Source organism: Vulpes vulpes, chromosome 14 (assembly GCF_048418805.1).
Source record: "Vulpes vulpes isolate BD-2025 chromosome 14, VulVul3, whole genome shotgun sequence".
NCBI classification, from domain to species: Eukaryota; Metazoa; Chordata; class Mammalia; order Carnivora; family Canidae; genus Vulpes; species Vulpes vulpes.
Window position 1 is genome coordinate 85,957,218 of NC_132793.1, and position 22,166 is coordinate 85,979,383.

General features: G+C 41.8%; 1 protein-coding gene across 1 annotated transcript in view; it reads left to right on the forward strand.

The window, feature by feature from the left end:
* The window catches only part of TRPM1 (transient receptor potential cation channel subfamily M member 1), a 101,261-nt gene that overhangs the window by 37,416 nt on the left and 41,679 nt on the right, over positions 1–22,166 (forward strand). The window contains exons 12-20 of the mRNA XM_025986409.1: positions 414–537; positions 1,371–1,443; positions 2,372–2,472; positions 10,416–10,589; positions 12,260–12,394; positions 13,189–13,239; positions 15,467–15,607; positions 16,503–16,532; positions 20,131–20,423. Of these exons, the coding sequence (XP_025842194.1) occupies positions 414–537; positions 1,371–1,443; positions 2,372–2,472; positions 10,416–10,589; positions 12,260–12,394; positions 13,189–13,239; positions 15,467–15,607; positions 16,503–16,532; positions 20,131–20,423 (1,122 nt within the window). The remainder of the gene's footprint in view (positions 1–413; positions 538–1,370; positions 1,444–2,371; positions 2,473–10,415; positions 10,590–12,259; positions 12,395–13,188; positions 13,240–15,466; positions 15,608–16,502; positions 16,533–20,130; positions 20,424–22,166) is intronic.

Consider the following 22,166-nt stretch of genomic DNA (forward strand, 5'->3'; position numbering starts at 1 on the left):
TTACAGAGGGTGGGTTTTGAATTGCCTTCTTGTTAGGCCAAGAAGAAAATTTAAGTGGTGCATTTAGCCATTCCAAAAATGCTAAATAATGATTTACTAGATCTCTTCCATTTTCTGAGGTCAGCATGTGAGGGAGCTGTCAAGAGCATGATGTTTCTTACAGAATTCTTTCTCTGGGGGAATACACTCTCTTCCAACTTCATTTTCCCTTATAAGGTTTCCAACAAGCCTGGAATTTAGGACACATGTGAATGCAGTTTTTGACTGTGGTCCCTTTTTGTCTCCTAGCCTGGGATCCCCTCCAATGGCAAAGATTCAAGTCAAAGACACCAGACGGACATAGAGTTGTCTGATTTATTCATGTACAGATTTAACTCGTGTGTTTTCTTCTCTTTTGCGTTTCCTTTGAACAGAGTAATAAATGAATCCCTCAAGGATCAGCTTCTAGTTACCATTCAGAAAACATTTAATTACAACAAGACACAATCACATCAGCTGTTTGCAATTATAATGGAGTGCATGAAAAAGAAAGAACTTGTAAGTGTCTTGCGTTTATTTCCAAACCAGCTCCATAGAGAGAATTATGTTTCCTTGCTAATTCTGCCCATGTGTGCATGATGGACTTGTTCATATTTAGTCCAGGCTTTTCCAAGGGGCAGTTGACAAATGCCTACCAAACTGGCCATTATGCCCACATGATGGAAGCAGAATACACATGCACAGAAGAGGGACCCAGGTACTTTCAGATCTTAGCCAACATCAAGTGACACCATGCCACATCACACCAGTTCTGAGGTTTATGACATTAATCATATGTAAAGGCTTGAGGAATGACAGAAACACCCTTTTAGGTATGCTTACAAAATTTTGTTCTTTCACTTTCCAAATCAGTAATTATTCTCACTCCTTGCCCTCCCTAAGTATGCTGGTAGAGGAATACACACATAAGGCAGCCCCTTCAAAATTCTAAGCTACAAATTTCACTCAAATGGAGCAAATTTCTGAGTAGTAATGATTGTGTTATCTCCCATAGCGATTTAGATATCAGACTACGCAGATTCTGAATGGGTTCTTCCTTCTTGGGGGTGTTAGGTCAGATTAGGTAAAATAATAAGATAGAGATCCTGGCAAGGACTCAGAGCCTGGATGAGCAATGCTGTCACTTGTGGAAATGAAAAGCACCTGGTTTAAAATTGTTGCACTCAGAATCATTGCATTACATGTCAGTTTTTTAAACTTGTCCTTATTAAGGACCTTTTAAGGGTCCTTAAAGGACCTTTACATGGTCCTTTTTTAAAAAGACACCCCAATTCTCCCTTTCAATTTCAGCTTGGCTTTACCTTGTCTTTTCATAATTAACCTGTTTTCAGGTCACTGTGTTTAGAATGGGTGCCGAAGGTCAGCAGGACATCGAGATGTCTATTTTAACTGCCCTGTTGAAAGGTGAGCTCTTAGGAAACAGCGACTCTTGGCCTCTTGGTGCTGGCCTAGCCTGGGGCTTTGCTCATGGCCAAGAAAACTCACTCTTCTCCTGCCAGGAATTGTGTCTATTGGTGATAGAATCCCAAGCCAGCCAGGCTGCCTAGAGTTATCTCAGTATGAAGCTATAGCAGTGTGACAAAGCTCACAATGGGTTTCCTGGGAAGGGGTGTTTTCTGTGTGTGCCAACGACCCGTGATGGGCTCAAGTCAGACCAGTTTCTATTTCTAACTGGTCAATTAATGATTTCCTCATAGCGGGTGGCCATGAACCATTTTTCATTGTTATCACTGCATCCCACAATGATCTGTTCAATTTCTCCATCCTGCTCCTAATGACAGGTTGCAACCTGGGCACTCATGGGGTCACTCCAGAACACACATTTCCTCCCTGCCTCTTGGCTACTCTGGGATGACTAGGAGGCAGGGGGGATGAGAAAGGAGAATGTCACCAACGGGCCAGCTGCCTGGCAGTCCTGTGCTGGTCTCCCTGAAGCTGGGGGCTGTTGCTCTTGGCCTGTACTCACCTTTGGCTTGAAGGGGCAGCATCCCTTGTCCTAGCCTGGCAGATGTCAGGGCAGTCCCAGGGCTCCTACCTTCTTGCAGATGAGGGTCCTGGAGTCACCAGGTTCCTCTTCTGTCCTTTGCAGAAAGACTAAGTCACATAGGTATGGAAAGTGGTTGCCTCCAACCTACTCTCAGGCAACTTTGAGAATATGAAGTTCTTAGCTTTGGGGCCTGAGCAGTCACCCAGGGGTAAAAGAAAAAGCAGGAGTGCTTAGTTCCAGGCTGGTGTGAGTCAACTTAGGGAAGCCTGTACTCACCACCTAGCACCTGTCAAACCAGGGCAGTCTAGGCATGGAGTGAGAAAAGCTTCGTTTCTTCCTTTCCAGGAACAAATGCATCGGCTCCAGACCAGCTGAGCTTGGCACTGGCTTGGAACCGGGTCGACATAGCACGAAGCCAGATCTTTGTCTTTGGACCCCACTGGCCGGTGAAACTAAGTGTTTTGCATTTCATACATTTTACCATGACTTTGTACAGATGATATATTAGTATGTTCTCCCTCATGACACAGATCTTAGGAAATTACCTGGGGTTTCTGATGATCCAATATGCAATTCATTAGGATTATTAGGAGATGTCACCATTTAACTTCAAAGAACCAGCAAGAAGAGCTACTAGCAGTAATTACAGATTCAAACCAGTGTTCTTGAAGAAATAACCAGCAAATATTTTATCTTTGCTGGTGGAAAGTGGGATTTACCCTTTTCAAGAAAAAGAAGAAAGAAAATGCCCATTAAAATTAAATACAATGATTGCATTGATAGCATTTTTTTTTAATTCAGTTCCATGGTACCCTGGAGGCCTAGAGAATTCTGTGTGTGTGTGTGTGTGTGTGTGTGTGTATGGTCTTTGGGACATGGGGTGTATGTGTCTGCGTGTAGCATGTGTGTGGGTATATGTTATGTTGTGTGGTGTGGTGTGTGACATACGTGTACGGTTCAATGTGTGTGTGTGGTATATATCTGTGGTATCTCTGTGTGTGTGCTATGTGTAATGTGTAATGTGTAAAAGGATGTTCATGTGTGTGATATGGTTGTTGGGCAGTGCAGGTGTGAGTATGTGTCATAAACAACTCTAGGCTTTCTTCTTTTTTAAAAAATATTTTATTTATTCATGAGAGACACAGAGAGAAAGAGAGAGAGAGGCAGAGACATAGGCAGAGAGAGAAGCAGTGAGAGAAGCAGGCTCCACACAGGGAGCCCGATGTGGGACTCCATCCTGGAACTCCAGGATCATGCCCTGGGCCAAAGGCAGGCACTCATCTGATGAGTCACCCAGGCATCTCTAGGGTTTCTTCTTGATGGTTCCATTTTCATGCCAGCCTGTTTTCATCTCATGAATGCAATACCTAAAGATACTAATTGGATTTTTAAAATCCTCTTCTGTTCCCTAAATTCTATTTCACTCTCTGGTCAGCTGCTCCCATTAAGTTCATTTTGTCTTTTTCTGTTGCAGATTCTGGCTTGTCCACCCCCATTTCTGAGTGAGAGATGAGACTTATTAATTAGTGTAGGAAGCCTACTTAGTCACTAAACAGTTTTGCTTTGCCATGTACAGATTAGAATAGACTAGTGAGGTTCTAGACTTCTCTAGGCAGATCCTTCCAATTCTTTAGCAGCTCTTCCTCCAGTTTCTGCCTAGGGGTGAAGACTAGGAATGCAGTTATTCTACACCTGCCTACTGGGGTAGTGGCATGGCACACAAGAAGGAATGAGTGGTCCCCTGCTCTGTAGACCGTCCTTCCACTAATCACCATGCTTTCCATCCAACATTAAGTCTCATTCTTTAAAAAATCTGGTTTCACCTCTACTGTTACCTCCACATTACTCCTTCTGGGTTCAGCTTCCTCTCCATGGTTTTAACTGCGTGTCAGCATTTTCAGACATGTGTTAATAGCTCTCGTCTGCCTCTTCTTGAAATAGATTTTTCTCTATCATAGTCTTTTGCTATCATTTCTGTGGGGAGAGAGGGTAAGCAGGAGATGTGTTCAAGACTGCAATCTAGAACCAAAATCCTTCTGTCTCCCCACAATGCAGTATATGGTCTCCAAAAATCTTCCTTTAATGGTTGAACCATTCAATTAATTATGTGGCTGTAAATATATAGTCTTTCTAGAATTCTTGACATAATATATAACTCACAGTAGGGAGGACTTGACAATGACAAGCAATGACAATGACTTTACATGACAAAGCAATCCTAGGTCTGATTTGTTATATTTTACTAGTCAGTATTCTTCTATCTATATTTTTTGTTAAGTACAAAAACAAAAGCTGTCCCAACAAAACTCTTTGTTAAAGGGTTTTGTTAAGAACATAATAACAACGGGGGGGGGGGGGGGAGTAGTGTTTGATACGTACATATAACAAGGTAATTTATTTATACTAAGTCACAAAAACTTGGACTAACAATTTTTTAAGGAAATAGGCCAAACTCAGTATAAGCATCCAAGAACTAGGTTTGAGAACCTCTACACTGCTGCCCATTTTAAAGACAAAAATCTACAAACCTTAGGCAGCTTCACTGAGATTTCTGAAACAGAAAGAAATGTCTGCTTATTTTTCAGAATGAGAACCATTTATTTGGCTTCCCTCTGTAGGCAAGGGCTTGCCCTTAATGAAACGCATGAACTAAAATCTTATATTCAAATTAGAAATTGATAATAATGCCTGGTGTTTAGATCATACACTGAGCTTTACCCCATATGTTCACATAAATGAGTATTACTGGATTAGCCTTCACAACTCTGAAATAGATCTGATTGTCCTTATTTTATAGTGTAGAAAAAAAATTGATGCTCCCAAGAGGTTAAACATATTTTCCCAAGTTTACTTGTCATACTTCTACATAGCATGTAGATCAGAGAAAAAGTCTCAAGAGAAATTTGTAAATATTTTTTGAAATGAAATTTTCATTTCATATATGAAAAGGAAAATACAACTTAACAAAATTTGTGGGATGCAACAAAAGCAGTGCTTAGAGGGAAATTTCTAGCAGTAAATGCATATGTTAGAATAAAAATTAAAGCATAAACCAATAACACTGAACACAGGAAATCAATAGAAAAATCAACCAAAATCTAGTTATCCGAAAACATCAATAAAGTTAATAAGCTACTAGCCAAGCTAACTAAGAATACTAATATCAGAAATGAAAGAGGGAATATCACTACAGACCACATGGACATTAAAAAGATAATAAAGGAATATTATGAACAATATCCCCAGCAAGCGATTGTTTAACCTGTATGTGAGGTTGCAAAGAGGAATCTCCTCTCTTCAGACATGGTCCATGCCATCCCACATCCTTAGTAGTAGTGTCCACGAATCAACACCTTGTGCAGCTCAGAGTAGGACTGCCACCTGCCTTGTGCTGGAGCTACACTTCTGGTCATACAGCAATATATAATCTTTCACTTGTACAAGTTTCCACCTGCAGAAATTCTCAAGAGTTTTATCATGCTCACACATAATAAACCATATCTTGCTGTTCTGAGGTTAGCTATTCTTGGGCCCAGGTGGACCTGGGTGGGAGACATCATTTCTTGTTACATCTTACCTTGCTAGATTTAGTCCATCATGTCAGCCTCTCAACATATTTAAAATTCCAAATATGTTACCCAATATACCTACCATCTCACTTTCCTCTCAGCCTGCTCAAATGCTAAAGTGCCCTACTCTCTCTTTCCACCATATTATACCTCTCTTATTATTTGTGATTCCTCCAGAATGGTTGTTTTCAAGGTATTTTAGTTAGAAGATCTTAGTTAGTTGGGTAGAGTAACAACATAAATAGCAGATAAGAGCCAAGCCCACTCTATTGGCCACCTCCCCCCAGGTAGCCCCTGAAGTCCCTCCTCAAAATAAAGGGTGTATTGGCTCAGGTTAGAGGCTGCCCCTCTAAGATTACCAACCATGCTCTTAGAATCCCAGGGTGTGGCCCTTGAAGGAAAAATGGATGAGCTTGTTTGAGCATCTAGGAGTTCTCTTATGATGCCTGACCACATCCACTCCATCTTTAATTCTCTCCAACGGTAAAGACAGAAGTTAAAATAGAGAAGGAGGAATTCTGCTCCTCTCATTCACTCAGCAGGAGCAAATGGTAGAACTGATCTCTTCTTTGGCTTTCTTGAACCAAACCAAACTTTAAAAAAAAAAAATCCATGTTTTTACTCATTCATTCACTCAACAAATGTTCACCAATCATCTCCTATGTGCCAGGCCACTATGCTAGATTCTGAAGACACAGAGGTGAATAAAACAGACCTACCATAGCCATTATAGAACTCTCTGCGTGGTTTTGGTGTGAATGTGGTGTGGGAGGGTGGGCAAGAAAAGGGAGGCAGACAACAGATAATCAGAAGAATAAATACCAGATTATAAATTGTAGTAATAAGAAGGAAAAATGCACATTTCCATGAGACAGAATGTGGGGGATGGGAGGGCTACTTTTTATTGAGACACCAGGGAAGACCTTACTGGAAAAGTGGAACTAACACTGAGACCTAACAGGGAAATAGATGCTGGCTGGTGAAGACTGAGGGGTAAGCATCTTCCATACAGAGAGAAGAGCATGTAAAGGGCCTGGGGTGAGAAAGAATGGGACATTTCCAAATAATTATTTAAGAAGGAATAAAGGTCAGAATGCAGAGTGAGAAGGGGTTGACTTGGGAGGAGGCTGCAAGCCAACCAGGACCGTGCATTACAGAGCACTACAGACCTAGTATAGGACAAAAGGCTGGGACCAAGAGTTTGGGGGAACAGCTTAAGGACTTGTCTTTTTGTGAGCAACAATAAATATTATCTCACACAGTGTCTGTGGGTCAGGAATTTGGGAGTGGCTCAGCTGGGTAGTTCTGGCTCAGGTGCTCTCATGAGATTATAATTAAGCTGTAGGCTTGGGCTGCAGTCATTTGAGGGCTTGACTGGGGCTGGAGGATCTACTTCAAGAGGGCTCACTAAATAGTCATCAAGTGGATGCTGCTTATTTACCTCAGTTTCTCCCCATTTGAACTCCCCACAGGGCTGCTTGAAGCTCTTCACAATAAGATGACTGGCAATTTTTGCTATTCCTTCTGGTCTTTCATCCTTTGTTTCCTCAACTGCTGTATCATCCTGTTTCTGCTTTTTTCCCCAATCTGTTTATTGTGATAAAACACATTTAAAGAAAATTTACCACTTTAAACATTTTGAGGAGCACAGTTCAGGGGCACTAAGTGCATTCACATTGTAGTACAACCATCACTATCCATCTGCAGGACTCTTCATCTTGTAAAACTAAAATTCTGTGTCTGTGAAACAATAACTCCCCATTTCCTACTTTCCACCCCCCCCCCCCCCCCCGAGCCCCTGGCACCCCGTTCTACTTTCTGTTACTATGAGTTTGACCACTTTAAATATCTCTTACAAGTGAAATAATACAGTATTTATCCTTTTGTGACTGGCTCATTTCACTTAGCTTAAGATACTCAAGGTTCATTTTTATTGTGGCATGTGTTAGGATTTCCCTCTCTTTTAAGGCTTAATCACTGTATGTATAGACCACATTTTCTTACCCATTCATCCATCAATGGACACTTGGGTTGTTTCCACATTTTGGCTATTTTTAATAACACTGCTATGAACATGGGTGCACAAATACCTCTTTGAGACCCTGTTTTCAATTCTTTTGGATATGTACCCAGAAACAGAATTGCTGGATCATATGATAATTCTATTTTTAATTTTTTAAGGAGCTGCCAAGCTTTTCCATGGCAGCTGCACCATTTTACATTTCCTCCAACAGTGCACGAGAGTTCCAATTTTGCCACATTCTTGCCAACACTTGTTTTTGATAGGGGGTTGTCTCATCTTGATTTTGATTTGCATTTCTTTTTTTTAATGTTTTTAAAGCTTTTATTTATTTATTCATGACAGAGAGACAGAGAGAGAGAAAAAGAGAGAGAGAGAGAGACAGAGACACAGGCAGAGGGAGAGGGAGAGGGAGAGGGAGAGGGAGAGAAGCAGGGTCCATGCAGGGAACCTGATGTGGGACTCAATCCTGGGTCTCCAGGATCACACCCCGGCAGAAGGGGGTGCCAAACCACTGAGCACCGGGGCTGCCCAGATTTGCATTTCTTTGATGACTAATGATGTTGAGCATCTTTTCATGTACTTGGGCATTTGTAGATCTTCTTTTGAGAAATGCCTGTTCAAGTTATTTTGTTTTTGAATCATTCTGGGTTTTGTTGTTGAGTGTAGGAGTTCTCTATAAATTCTAGATGTTAATCTCTTATCAGATATGTGATTTGCAAATATTCTCTTCATTAGGTGTGTTGCCTTTACTCTGTTGATACTGTCTTTGGATGCACAAATTGTTAATCTTGATAGAGTCCCATTTGCCTATTTTTTCTTTCACTGCCTCTGTTTTTTGGCACCATATCCAAGAAGTTATGAAGCTTGACTTCATGAATCTCATGAAGCCTTGTCTTAGGTTTTCTTCCAAGAGTTTTGGAGTTTTAGCTTTTACATTTAGGTTTTTGATCCATTTTGGGTTAATTTTTATATACAATGTTAGTAGATAAGGATCCAGCTTCATTCTTTTGCATGTGAATGTCCAGTTTTCCCAGCACCATTTGTTGAATGCTGGGTTACTTTCTCACTGAGGATTTTAATAGTCTTGTCTGCATGAGGAGTCAGCCAGGACACTCATCCATATGTCTGTGTTGACCAGGAATCATATAAACATGCATGGTGCCCTCAATATAATCTCTGCCCTGCCCCACTTAAGGATGTCAAGCAGGAGAGTTACATGGTCGCATGTACATTTTTAGGATCATTCTGAATTTAACATAGAAAATATATTGGGTAGGTACAATGCCAGGTGGGAGGAGTCCTGTTAATAGGCTATTGAAGTAATTCAGGAGAAAGACATCACCTTGGGCTAGAGCAGAAGCAGAGGAGAAGTCAAGAATGGGACAGAATAAGGCCATATTTGGCAGGAAACATGACTGCACTTTGAGGCGGATTAATCATGGAGGAAGGCAGTGTGGGGAGTGAGATAACAGCAATCACTCTCAATTCTCTGGTTCGCCACTTCACTGAATTAAAGGACACTGGAAGAGGAATAGTTTGGAGGAAATGGTTCTGAGAGAGGTTTTGGACATTATGAGCTGAAAGAGCCTTTGAGACATCCAAGTGGAGGTACTAACTTGGCAGCAGGAACTCTAGGGAGAAACATGGACTGAGACACTAGAAAGACAGGTCATGTGCAAATACATGGAGACTGGCAGTGTGGGCCTCAATAAGGTAGCTGAGGGAGAGTACAGAAGAAAGGAAGGGGATTGAGGACAGAGCCCTAAAGAGCCTTAACACTTATAACCTGTGCTGAGAAGTAGAGGCCAGATAGGAAAAGCAGAGCATGCAATGCCTGAGAAGCAGGGAGAAGAGGCTCAAGGATGAAGCAGGCAGCAGAAACAGATGTGCTAAGTGCCCAGCACAAGGAGGACTGAGAGACATCCATGAGGTAGCACCATAACAGTCATCCATGGCCACAGCCACAGCAATGGTCAGATGGGAAGAAGCAGCATGGAGTATGTGGAGCAGAGCGTGGGAAGGGAAAGGATGCAGTTCACCAGAAGAGCTTGGCCAGAGAATAGGACAAGTCTGGCAAGATAGCACAGAAGCTGGAGGAGTCAACTTTGTTTCCTTGTTGTTGTCGCTATCTGTACCAGGGCCATATCCAGCCCCTGCTCCATGTTCTCCATGTGACCAGAAGACAGGCCCAGGGGCCAGGTCCCATTTCTGTGCTCTCTCCCATTATCTGAGTGGAGCACATTCTTGTCTTGACGCGTCCAATCTGTCACCACATTGCATTCACCTCAGGAACACCCAGGAGGCCTTCTTTACCCACCAATAAGCTCAGTCACAGTTCTATCCAAACAGGCATCCTTGAGTATACCAGATATATCCATTGTCTCTGATCCCTTCACGATCATTTTCTCCTTTCTACATTAGCAACTGTCTTTGGTGCCTTTGAACCTACCTCTCAGCATCCCTTCCTTTGGGCAAAAACACACATGAATCAAAATGTCAACTCCTTTAAGTATATAAATGTGCTTCATCAAGCCCATTAGTAACAGTGGTTCATGGTATCAGGGCCTCCTCCTGCTAGTGGCAGGCCAACAATGATTGAGTGTGTGTGTATGTGCGTGTGCATGCATGCATGTGTGTATACATATGTGCATGTTTGTGCATGGCTGCCTTGTGCTTATATGTGTGTACATATATGTGTGTACTTGGAGGTGAAAGGGGGGCTAGAGTCCATGTGCTTGTCTTGGGACCAGGGGCAACCCTAACATATTTTCCTAACTCTGTTTGCTGTGGACTGCAGCCCCTGGGAAGCCTGGCACCCCCGACGGATAGCAAAGTCACAGAGAAGGAAAAGAAGCCCCCAACAGCAACTACCAAGGGGGGAAGGGGAAAAGGAAAAGGCAAGAAGAAAGGGAAAGTGAAAGAGGAGGTGGAGGAAGAAACAGACCCCCGGAAGATCGAGCTGCTGAACTGGGTATGTGCAGAGTCTTCACTCCCCTTTCCTGGGTCACGAAGATCACAAGTTGGTGACTGTCATTCTCCAGGGAAAGGGACAGTAGTCCCTGTTGCCTCTGCTTCAGCTCCACCCAGGCTCTGAGTCCCAGAAGGCAGTGGAGCAGTGATGGGATGGTGTCAATATTTCAAAAGGCAGCAGCAGGTTTCACAAACAGCAGGCATTCCTGCCTTGTGGGAGAATGAAGCTCAGAGAGGTGCCCAACATGGCTCTCTCTGCCTGGCAGATACGTAGATGCTTAATACCTGAAAATATGGGAAAACAACCAATTATTAGGAAATAAACATAGTTCAGGGAACAGTAGAAGGAGCCCATGATTGGGATGTGCAGGTAACAGCACTTGTCTGCGCCAGGAGGCTGAGCCACACGCTGCAGTGTTCCTGGCCTTGCTGCTCTGACCACATAGACAAGGAAGGCGTGAGGCCTCTGCCCTGACGTGTGAATGTGACTCTGACATCGTCACAGCCACTAAACTCTCCCCAGCTGCTCTCTCCAGAAGACTTCTCATTATATACTGAATACTTCAGTTTCCATCATTTTTAAAGGGCAGAAGCAGAAACAATAGATAATAGCGTATAAAATATTATAATCCACTGCCTCAAAATACATTGTGTATGGAGTCCAGGGCTTAGAGGTTCGAGTACTGATTATAGTTGCATTTTGCAAAGAATGCTACCGTTTACGTGGTTTTTCTTTGCCATCTTTATTTCATGATGTTTTTAAATATTTTATTTATTTATTCATGAGAGACACAGAGATTGAGAGGCAGAGACATAAGCAGTGGGAGAAGCAGGCTCCACACAGGAAGCCTGACGTGAAACTTGATCCCGGGTCTCCAGGATCACACCCTGGGCTGAAGGCACTAAACTGCTGAGCCACCGGGCTGCCTGCCATCTTTATTTCAAAAGAAAAGTGAATAAACTCAATTTTTAATTAAAATTAAACTGAGGGATGCCTGGGTGGCTCAGCGGTTGAGCATCTGCCTTTGGCCCAGGGTGTGATCCTAGAGTCCCAGGATCGAGTCCCACATCAGGCTCCCAGCATGGAGCCTGCTTCTCCCTCTGCCTGTGTCTCTACCTCTCTGTGTGTCTCTCATGAATAAATAAATAAAATCTTTAAAAAAAAAAAAAAACTAAATCAAAACTGGAGAGACCAACACCAGTTTGGTTGTAATTTTGAATCCTCTTCAATTTGTTTTAAAATTTTAAAAATTTGTCAAGCTTTGATACTCTGATAGGAAAGGTAGGGACCAAGCTGAGAAAAAAGAGGGGAGATGGGGAGTATTTACTCCAGACAAACTCAAAGGCAAAGAGAACCAGATTTAGCATGCTCTAGGTCCTAGGGGGTCAGACTGTACTTTTCCAGATGCTTCCAGTCTGCCTCTTGCCTGGAGTCTCTCTGGGAGGCCACTCATGGGCTCCCTCTTTATTTGAGAGAGAGACAGAGACAGAGATAATGAGAGAGAGCATAAGCAGGGAAGAGAGGGAGAAGCAGGCTCCTCGCTGAGCAGGGAGCCTGATGTGGGACTCGATCCGAGGACCCTGGGATCATGACCTGTGCTGAAGGCAGATGCTCTACTGACTGAGCCACCCAGGTGCTCCTCATGGGCTCTCTCTTGTTGGTTTGTTCAGGTAAATGCTCTGGAACAAGCCATGCTGGATGCTTTAGTCTTAGATCGAGTGGACTTTGTGAAGCTCCTGATTGAAAATGGAGTGAATATGCAACACTTTCTCACCATTCCAAGACTGGAAGAGCTTTACAACACAGTAAGTGTTCTAGAAGGAGGGAGACCAGAGGGAAGCTAGCCATCTGATTATATTTATCACCAGTGCATATTTTTATAAATGCCCAAAGACGAGCGCAGAATCCCTGGAACACTGGTTTCAGTTGGGAGGCCTATCATTTAATGGCAGGTGGCTGTTCTCACCCATGCTGGCCACTGCTTATGTTCACGTTCTTACCAAACTACTGCCATGCCTCACCAGACAGGTGCAGAAAGAACTCGGGTGTGGTATATGAACACTAGTTTATACAAAGAGAGAATCTAGCTTCCTAAGTCATTAACAGAGTGAAAAGTTACCAGGGTGAGCAGTTTCTTGGGACATCCACTTAAAAAGCAGCACTTAAAGTAGCTTCAGAGAAAAATGAACTAAGCTTTCACACCAAAGAACTCCACTATCTGAGAATGCAAATATACGTGCAAAATCCTCTTGGCGTGTATTATTATAATGTGGATTTTGAGAATGTACATTCCCTGTTCCCATTATAAAATTTCACATAATGAAAATAGTCATCAGCAGTTGTTTGGTCCTTGCTGAATTTTTCACACAATATTGCATACCATAAGGTGCTCTTTAAAATAATTCAATGGGAAGCACTTAGTGCATTTTTGAACATGTACTCCTTAACCACAACCAGTCCTATCTTGCAAAAGAAACAGTCTGATAGTGGATTACATTCCAGCTCTCACAGGTCATTAATTCTATAGAGTAGGGTAGGATTTAGTTCCAAGAGTTCAAGAGAAAAACATATTTAATATGGCTGAATGCTTCTCTTTCAGAGGCTGGGTCCACCAAACACACTTCATTTGCTGGTGAGAGATGTAAAAAAGGTCAGTCTGCCATTTTATATTTCTTACCCACTGGTGTCTTTCAATATGACATTTTATAAAGCAATTTTTAAATTTCTAAAATATATTATTGGAGGCATCAGAAATAATGAATTCCTCTCTCCATAAAAGGGTTTACTTCAAACTAAAAAAAATGTATATATATTATCTTTTTTAAGTTTCACATTCATCCCCACACATGGTAGGCTCATGTTGAATGACTGATTATGGCACCATTACCAACGCCTGGGGCAACAGCCAGGGAGGTGTCATCCTACCGCTGACCTGAGCCTCCATGTCAGTAGAGCCTCATGATCTGCATCTACTTTAAGATCCACTGCTCACTCCTTCACTTGAGCCAGTTCCCAGAAGGAACATGCCTCATGTCACTGTGTGTGTTCTGTGAACTGAAGCAGTTGTCCTCTCTGCTCCCTCATTAGTGATAGATGTTCCCCACCACCCCGTGCCTTCTACTGCTACTAACTACTTACCATCCGTGTTCCTGTAGGATCTCGTTCACTCACTGTTCTGTCGTGTCACTACAGGCTGAAGGATTAGGTTGGATTAATGTAGAAGTGACTCATTCCTCTAGGATGCAGTCTCTGGCTTGCAAAGTGTGGAACGTCTATTCATATTCTGAGCAAGAGAAAAAGACTCAAATGAGAAAATGGAGTTTTCAGAGTCCTAGGTAGCCTGGTCATCCTTTACACAAATGTCTACTTCTAAGAATTCAGGAATTCAGCTTCTACAAATACGCACTGGATCAGCACAGAATCAGTGGATCTGAGAGCCAAGAAGGACCAGTGCCCTTGCTTCCCTCCATTAGGAATCTGATTCCCCAGATCCCATAGATTAGGAAGAGCAAACATTCAAAAGCCACACCTACCCAAATTCAGACCCAAACATTTCTCACCTAAATGGCTTCAAGAATCCTCTTCCCATCTCCAGCCCCATGCCCCCTGACCATCCCAGTCACAGGACTCCCTGACTTTAAAATCCTCCAAAATCTCATGAAGTTCAAAGTCCTTCCAAGACACTTGTACCCCATTGGACTCGGGTCCAGCAACATCCCCTACTCTTTCCCATCCCATCCCCACCCCAGGTACACATGCCATACTCTCTGAGGCCCACAGAGTGGGCCATGCCTTGCTCATGTCTGCAGTGTTCTTCCTCTCTGTCACCCACAGTTCCTGCTTTGTCTGCTCCTGGCTACTTCAGGTAAGCTGTGCCTCAGGAGTTCAGGGCCAAACTCACTGTTTGTAGCTTTGCCCCCTTCTCCAAAAGAGTGAGCTTCCCTGAGGGCAGGGCCACCTCTCCTTGTCTCTGCATATGGAATCCCCAACAGGGTGAAGGATCATCTATAGGGGCTAAACAAACTCCTTAATGCCTGCGTGAAGTATTTTGGCAAAATGTGGCCAATTCTAATATAAAACAGAGGACATTTGGAATGTGTAATCTCTGTGCAATGGGCCCCAAGTTCCCACCATCATTTCAGCCATGTGAAGCTAAACAAGCAATAAGACATAATATATAGAAAAGAAAAAAGAAAAAAAAATCCTTACAATCAACTGGTCATCTCTGCCTCCTGGTTAAGTCAACAGTCCAGGTACATGAGTGACTGGCCAACCTTGTCTCAACATATCCTGTTGTATTTTGTTGCAACACTCTACTTCTCCTTCAGAAAGTCACAGGGCACCTTGTGGAGCTTTCCCTAAGAAATTCCCAGCCCTGGGATGCACTGTCTTCCCACTGCCTCCTGTGGAGTCCTCCTTCCCATCAATGTGGTTACTTCCTCCTTCAGCACAAAATCTGGACTCCAGGCTCCTGAAGCTGGCTTCTCCCCTACAGGAAGCTATCAAAGCACCTTCTCAATAGAACTCATCTCTCACAAAGGAGGATCCACAGCAGGTGCACCCTATCTCCTCTACATCTACACGTGCACACAGCAGGCCATTTTGAACTAGCCCACGGACAAGTCCAGGGCTCTACCCTGCAATCTCATGGCTTTCTAACTTTTCTCACTGGGAAAGCTTAACTCCATTCTCTGAAGTATGGCTTAATCCTCATCTATCTCAGTCATATGGTAATAGACTGAATATTGTTTCATCCGTTCCTTACATCAACATCCAAGTTGTGGCCTGGAATGGCTACTTGTGCCCAAGGTGTGTGATGAAGACCACACTTGGGATGCATTCTTGCAGGGCCTGAGACATGGCTTCTTTTCTTCCAGGGCAACTTGCCACCTGATTACCACATCAGCCTAATCGACATAGGGCTTGTGCTGGAGTACCTCATGGGCGGGGCGTATCGCTGCAATTATACTCGGAAGAGCTTTCGGACCCTTTATAACAACTTGTTTGGACCTAAGAGGGTAGAACAAAGTGAACTTGTGATGTTTTATTGTTCCTAGAGTCACATGTGGCCCCTTGCTGTCCTTCCCAATATAACTCAGCCTATTCAAAGCCAAGTTCATCACCCCATCCTCAAGCACACCTGTCCTTCCTCCAGTAGCAATCCAGGTGTGAGGCTGTACAGCCCCTAGAGATGCCCATGTTTCACCCAGGGCCTTTACACTCTCAGCCCATCAATTACATCTGCCCTCTGTCCTTTGTCCAAAATAGGCTTCCTCCTAGGCTCCCTTGTCTCTGCCCTCTCCAATCCATCCTATTGCTGTAGCTGCCTTCATCTTCCAAACCAAGGAACATGGCTGTGCATTCCCTGCTCAAATACTTCCAGTGCTCCCCACCACCTGAGGAATCACTGCCAAACTCATTATATCACAGCATTCAAGGCCCTCTGTCAGCCTGAGAACTGCTCCACACTGTCATGGGACACCAGAAACCTCTGCCAGAATCAAACTGTACTACTGTACTAGCCATATTTTTCCCCTGATCAAAATTCCACGCATATTGCAAGCCCAACTCAAATATCAAATCTTTCATGAAGCCCTCCTCTCGACCCCCACATAGAGCTCCATAAGTTCTGTGTCTGCATTTCTGTTAGAGAACCTCTCTGATTCCATCTGAAATTGGATTCCATCTGATTCACATCTTTCTCCTTAACTGACTTTGGCTGTCTAGAAGCAGTTTCCATATTAAAGCATTTCCTTTCCTTGAGTATTGCCCTTAATTGTTAATGATATAAAGTACGTTTTAACCTAGGATTATGTCCCCTACTAACAACACTACTAATGTACTACTGATGTTACTGTCACTAACATTAGTTATATGATTAAATGGATGTTTTTATCCTCTTTTATTATGCAGCCTAAAGCTCTTAAACTTCTAGGAATGGAAGTAAGTAAGATATGTTTTCATTGATTTTATATTCACCAATAATCACTTTATGAGTCCAGCCAGGCTTTCTGTTTTAGAGTCAACTTTTGTTATATAGACTTTCCTAGAAAACAATTTATTTTATCTAGACTTTCAAATTCATTGTTATAAACCTTAATATTGTATTCTGTTTCAAATTCCTCAATATCTTAATTGTGCGCCCTTCTGATTTTTAAAAAATTTTATATCTTCTTTTTTTCTTAACCAAACTGGCCTACATATTTGATTGGTATTTTTGCTTTATCAAGCAACTTTCCTTTTCCTGTTTTTGTTCTTAATAATACTTGCTTCATTTTTATTCATTCATTTCATATACTTTCTATAGTTACTGTATTGTTTTTATTGACTCCTTTTGTGAGGCTGACTCATTTTCAATCTTCCCTTTATTGCAATAAATGCATGAAAGGTATAAATTTTTCTCTGAGTATTGTTTTCATGATATTTCACGAATTTAGGTAAGTAGAACCTTCATTGCCATTCATTTCTAAAGTGTTTATAATTTTCTCTCTAATCCAAGAGCATTTAAAGTTTGTTTGTTTGTTTGTTTGTTTTTTTTAATGTGTGAGGAAGAACACAACCAGGGGAGGAGAGGCAGAGGGAGAGGGAGAGGGAGAAGCAGACTCCCCACTGAACAGGGAGTCAGCTGGCTCCTGCAGGGCTCAATCCCAGGACCCTGAGGTCATGACCTGAGCTGAAGGCAGACACTTAACTGACTGAGCCACCCAGGTGCCCCTAACCCAAGAGTATTTAAAATCTATAAGTACATTTAAGTATTTCCAGATGCAGACTTTGTTGTTGTTTTATTCCTTGATATGTAGACTACATGATATCTGGAATCTTTTGAGATACAAAATCTCAAAGGACTTGGAGTATAATGCCTGGTAGAGTTTTGGTAAGATCCATGTATGCTAGAAATAAACATGTATTCTTGGTTTGTTGGGAATATTTCTTACATTTAGCTGTCAGATCAAACTTGGTAATTATGTAATTTAATTTGTTTCTATATTTAGGAGTTTTTTCAAGTTCATTTCTAAGTGAGGTGCATTCAGGGACTCTTACTGTGATTGTGGATGTGTCCATTTCTCTTTATACATCCAGTTCGTATCTTTTGTTATTTTATTGGGTTGTTTCTCTTTTTCTTGTTGATAGTGGTTTCGGAAAATTAACTCCTCCTTATTATATCCTCTCTCCAGCAATCTTAAAACTACTTTAAGATAATTTACATGCAATTAATATTTTGATAATATTATATATTATAGAAAGGTAGGCTTAAAGGGCTTCTGTTTCATAACATTTCATAGCCATTTGTAGATTTATATTTACTTTGGTATATATATTTTTAAATATATACATATATATTTAAAGGTGGGGGAAGGGCAAGGGAAGGAGAGAGTCTTAAGCAGATTCCACATTCAACATGGAGCCTGACACAGGGCTAATTTGGTATGTTCTTGAAAATAAAGCTATGTTTATTTTAAAATTTCTATATGGCAATTTTTAACCTAAATAGAACAATCTTCCCTAAATTACTATAACTGTAGTTTTATTGTGACAAATTATAAAAATAGAACAAAAACACTTAAATCCAGGGCAAGGTATGGCAGTTTCAATAAAAATATTACAACGACTCACTAAGAGATTATACCAATTAAGTCAGTCATGAATAATGCATGATAGGAATTAGAGAGCCCCCCCCCCCCACCCAGCCACTCCAGCTGTGTGAATGTACGCATGTTATCCAGACTTTGGGCCACAACTTCCTCATCTGAGGGAATGGAAGAAATTCACAATCTCTGAGTCATTGAAGGAGTATAGATATTGATGGGAAAGCTGTTTGCAAAAGAATAAATATCCATGTCTATTATTCCACTGAGTATTGAAGTCTTAGCCTGCAATAATCTGAGCCCCACATATTTTTCATTTTGCTTCCATGTTGCACTCCCAGTCCTTGCAGTCATGACCCACCTTTCTTTCAGATGCTGTTTTATTTTCAGAACCATCGCTCATCATCCCTTTAAGAAATGGAAATTTTGGCTTTTCCTCTGTACCACACTCATGAAAGGACAAAGCTCATTTAAAAAGGAATGTTTGCTCCATTTAAACACTGATAAGGAAACCTACAAGATTTTTCTCTCTTCCCTTCTACATTTTCCTATTAATCTCTGGTTCACATATATCTGGCAAATGAGTGTTGATATTGGGAGACTTCCCTGGGGAAATAAACTTTACCTGCCTCTCCCATGGTGCTGTTTGTATTTTAGTGTATTCTTTGTTTCAGTTTTGCAGCATGTCCTCAGGGTTTTATTTTATTTATTTATTCATGGGAGACATAGGGAGAGGCAGAGACATAGGCAGATGAAGAAGCAGGCTCCTTGCGAGGAGCCCAATGCAGGACTCAATCCCAGGACCCCAGGATCATTCCCTGAGCCAAAGGCAGACACTCAACCACTGAGCCACCCAGGCTTCCAAGGGTTTTAAAATATTTATTACTGAAGTATAGTTGACATACAATGTTATATTAGTTTCGGGTGTACGGCTGATTCAACAATTCTATACATTACTCAATGCTCACCCTGACAAGTGTCATCACCATCTGTCACCATACAGCATTATTACAACATTATTGCCTATATTCCCTATGCTGTAGTTTTCATCTCTAAGACTTGTTTATTTTATAACTAGAAGTCTGTACTCTGAATCCCCTTCACTTATTTCACCCATCCCTACATACCCTCCCCTCTGGCAGCCACCAGTTTTTTCTCTGTACATAAGTCTGGGATTTTTGCTTGTCAGCTTATTTATTTGTTTTGTTTTCTAGATTCCACACATAAGTGAAAATCATGTAGTATCTTTCTCTTTCTAACTTATTTTACTTATCAAAATATCCTCTACATCCATCCATGTTGTTGCAAATGACAAGATCTTATTCTTTCTTACAGCTGAGTAATATTCCATTGTGTATAAATACCACATCTTCATTCATTCATCTGTCGATGGACACGTGTTGCTTTCACATCTTAGCTATTGTAAATAATACTGCAATAAACATAGGGGTATATGTATCTTTTCAAATTACTGTTTTTGTTTTCTTTGAGTAAATGGTCAGCAGTGGAATTACTGGATCATAGGGTAGTTCTATTTTTAATATTTTGAGGAACCTCCATACGGTTTTCCACAGTGGCTGCACCAGCTTGCATTTCCACCAACAGTGTATGAGGGTGCCTTTTCCTCCACATCCCCATGTATACTTGTTATTTGTATTCCCTCAGTTTTTAAAGGCTTGTGAAAAAAAACCTGCCAACCCAGGAGTATAAACTCATCAAACAGTAGTATGCTATTTCCGTCCATTTGGGTTTAGATGGTTTACTTATTATAATAAACATGTGCTTCTATTCACAAGAATCAATATACTGAGTGGGAACTGCAGATATATTTACAAAATCTCTTTAATTACTGCTGATGAAGGGTTTTCCTTTTTTTTTTTTTTTTTTGGTAGTCATGAAATCCTTTGTTGTGCACTTATGGCAGAACCGTGAAAAATGTGTTTGCCTCCCCTCAGGATGATGAGCCTCCAGCAAAAGGGAAGAAGAAGAAAAAGAAGAAAAAGGAGGAAGAGATTGACATTGATGTAGATGACCCTGCTGTGAGTCGGTTCCAGTATCCCTTCCATGAGCTGATGGTGTGGGCTGTGTTGATGAAGCGCCAGAAAATGGCAGTCTTCCTCTGGCAGCGAGGAGAGGAGAGCATGGCCAAAGCACTGGTGGCCTGTAAGCTCTACAAGTCCATGGCCCATGAATCCTCCGAGAGTGAGCTGGTGGATGATATCTCCCAGGATTTGGACAACAACTCAAAGTTAGTGTCTCAAGGGAACTTAAGAACCAGGAGAAATTACTGTCCTGAGTACTTGCCCTTTTGGGGGAGGGTGGCAAATGTATTTCTCACTTAAGTACAATTATGTTTATTTTTTAAATAATCTTTTTTTTAAAGAGTTATTTATTTATTTATGAGAGAGAGAGGCAGAGACATAGGCAGAGGGGGAAGCAGGTTCCTCACAGAGAGCCCAATGCAGGACTCTATCCCAGGACCCAAGGATCATGACCTGAGCCACCCAGGCTTCCCAGTACAATTATGTTTAAAGCTTGTTCATAAATCACTTTGTCCTTTATGTCAATATTTTTTCTCCTGTCTCTCTGAGGCATTTCTATACTGTCATTGTTTTTATTGCCCTCTCGTTGAGCTATTGAAACGTAATTCTAATGCAAAGACAGTAAAACGGATTTCCATACAGAAATACACAAAAGAGAACAACTCTCATAAATGTGTCCCTGAACATGAATTTCCCAAGTGCTCCTCCATTTTCCTCCCGTTTAGCTGGGACAGGACAGCTAGAGGGGCCAGTTAGGCTCTGATAACTCCCCAGTAAGTTAAGCTGTGGCTAACTAGTTTCACCTTTGGGCAAGTCTTGTTAAGAAGATCAGAGTACTCTGACATATTTCAGGATGCTTCCTTTTCTCCTCCTGTGTTGACACATGAGATTTTTCTCTCATCTTCTCTATGGGAACTTGTGGAGCTCTTGGTGGTAAAACTCACAAAAGTGTGAGCACACTTCCCTAAGACTGGGCCCCCATGGAGTTATTAAGTCTCAGATGTGTGCTCACAGAGCCTCCAACAATTTATCAATTATAGTTTGGGTTTTCCTACCCCCTCTGCTCTGGTTCTAGAGGTTTGTGCTCTAGTAAGTCATGAGTCTCTGTATCCACCTGTCTGTCTCTGCAATTTTGGGAGAAGTTGGCCCTGTTACCTCAATTCTCTGATGAATTTAGAAGAGTTATCAATTTTTCAGTTTGTCCAACCTTTCACTTACTGTTAGGACAAGTGGTCACTTCCAAGCCCCTTACATGCAGAACTCAAACCCAGAAGTCCCAATACAACTTTATATGCCCATAAACTTGAGGCCTGTACAATCAACTCTGCCAACATCTAACATCTTCGTTTTCTGAGACACACTGCTTTTATTTTGGACTCAATAATTTCCAAAGTCACTAGCTGATTTCTAAACATCAGGAATTCGAGGCTATCTAAAAAATAAGGAAGTATTCTCCCAATTCAGTGGGTTGCTCAGCAATATCCTTCTGCTTCTTGGAAGATTATCATGGTGCTACGTCACCACACAGCCTATAGGACCTGAGGCCTGAAAGCATTCCTCTTGAGAGAACAGAGAATGCCATTCCTCCCTTCTATATCCTTCAGTTCATCATTGGACTAAAACTTTACAAAAAATGAAACAAAAACATGAAGGGTGATCACCATGGGACTTTATCTTAACCACATTCCATGAAAATGTTGAAGGTACAGAGCATGTTTATGACTGTTATTGAATATTTGAATGAGGGTCATGTAGAAAATGGAATAAATTTTATGTTTACAGGGGCAACTGGGTGCCTCAGTTGATTAAATGTCTGCCTTCAGTTCAGGTCACCATCTCAGGGTCCTGGGATCAAGCCCTGCACTGGGCTCTCTGCTCAGCAGGAAGTCGGTTTCTTCCTCTGTGTTCTCTCTCTCTCTCTGACTTAATCTCTCTCAAGTAAATATTTT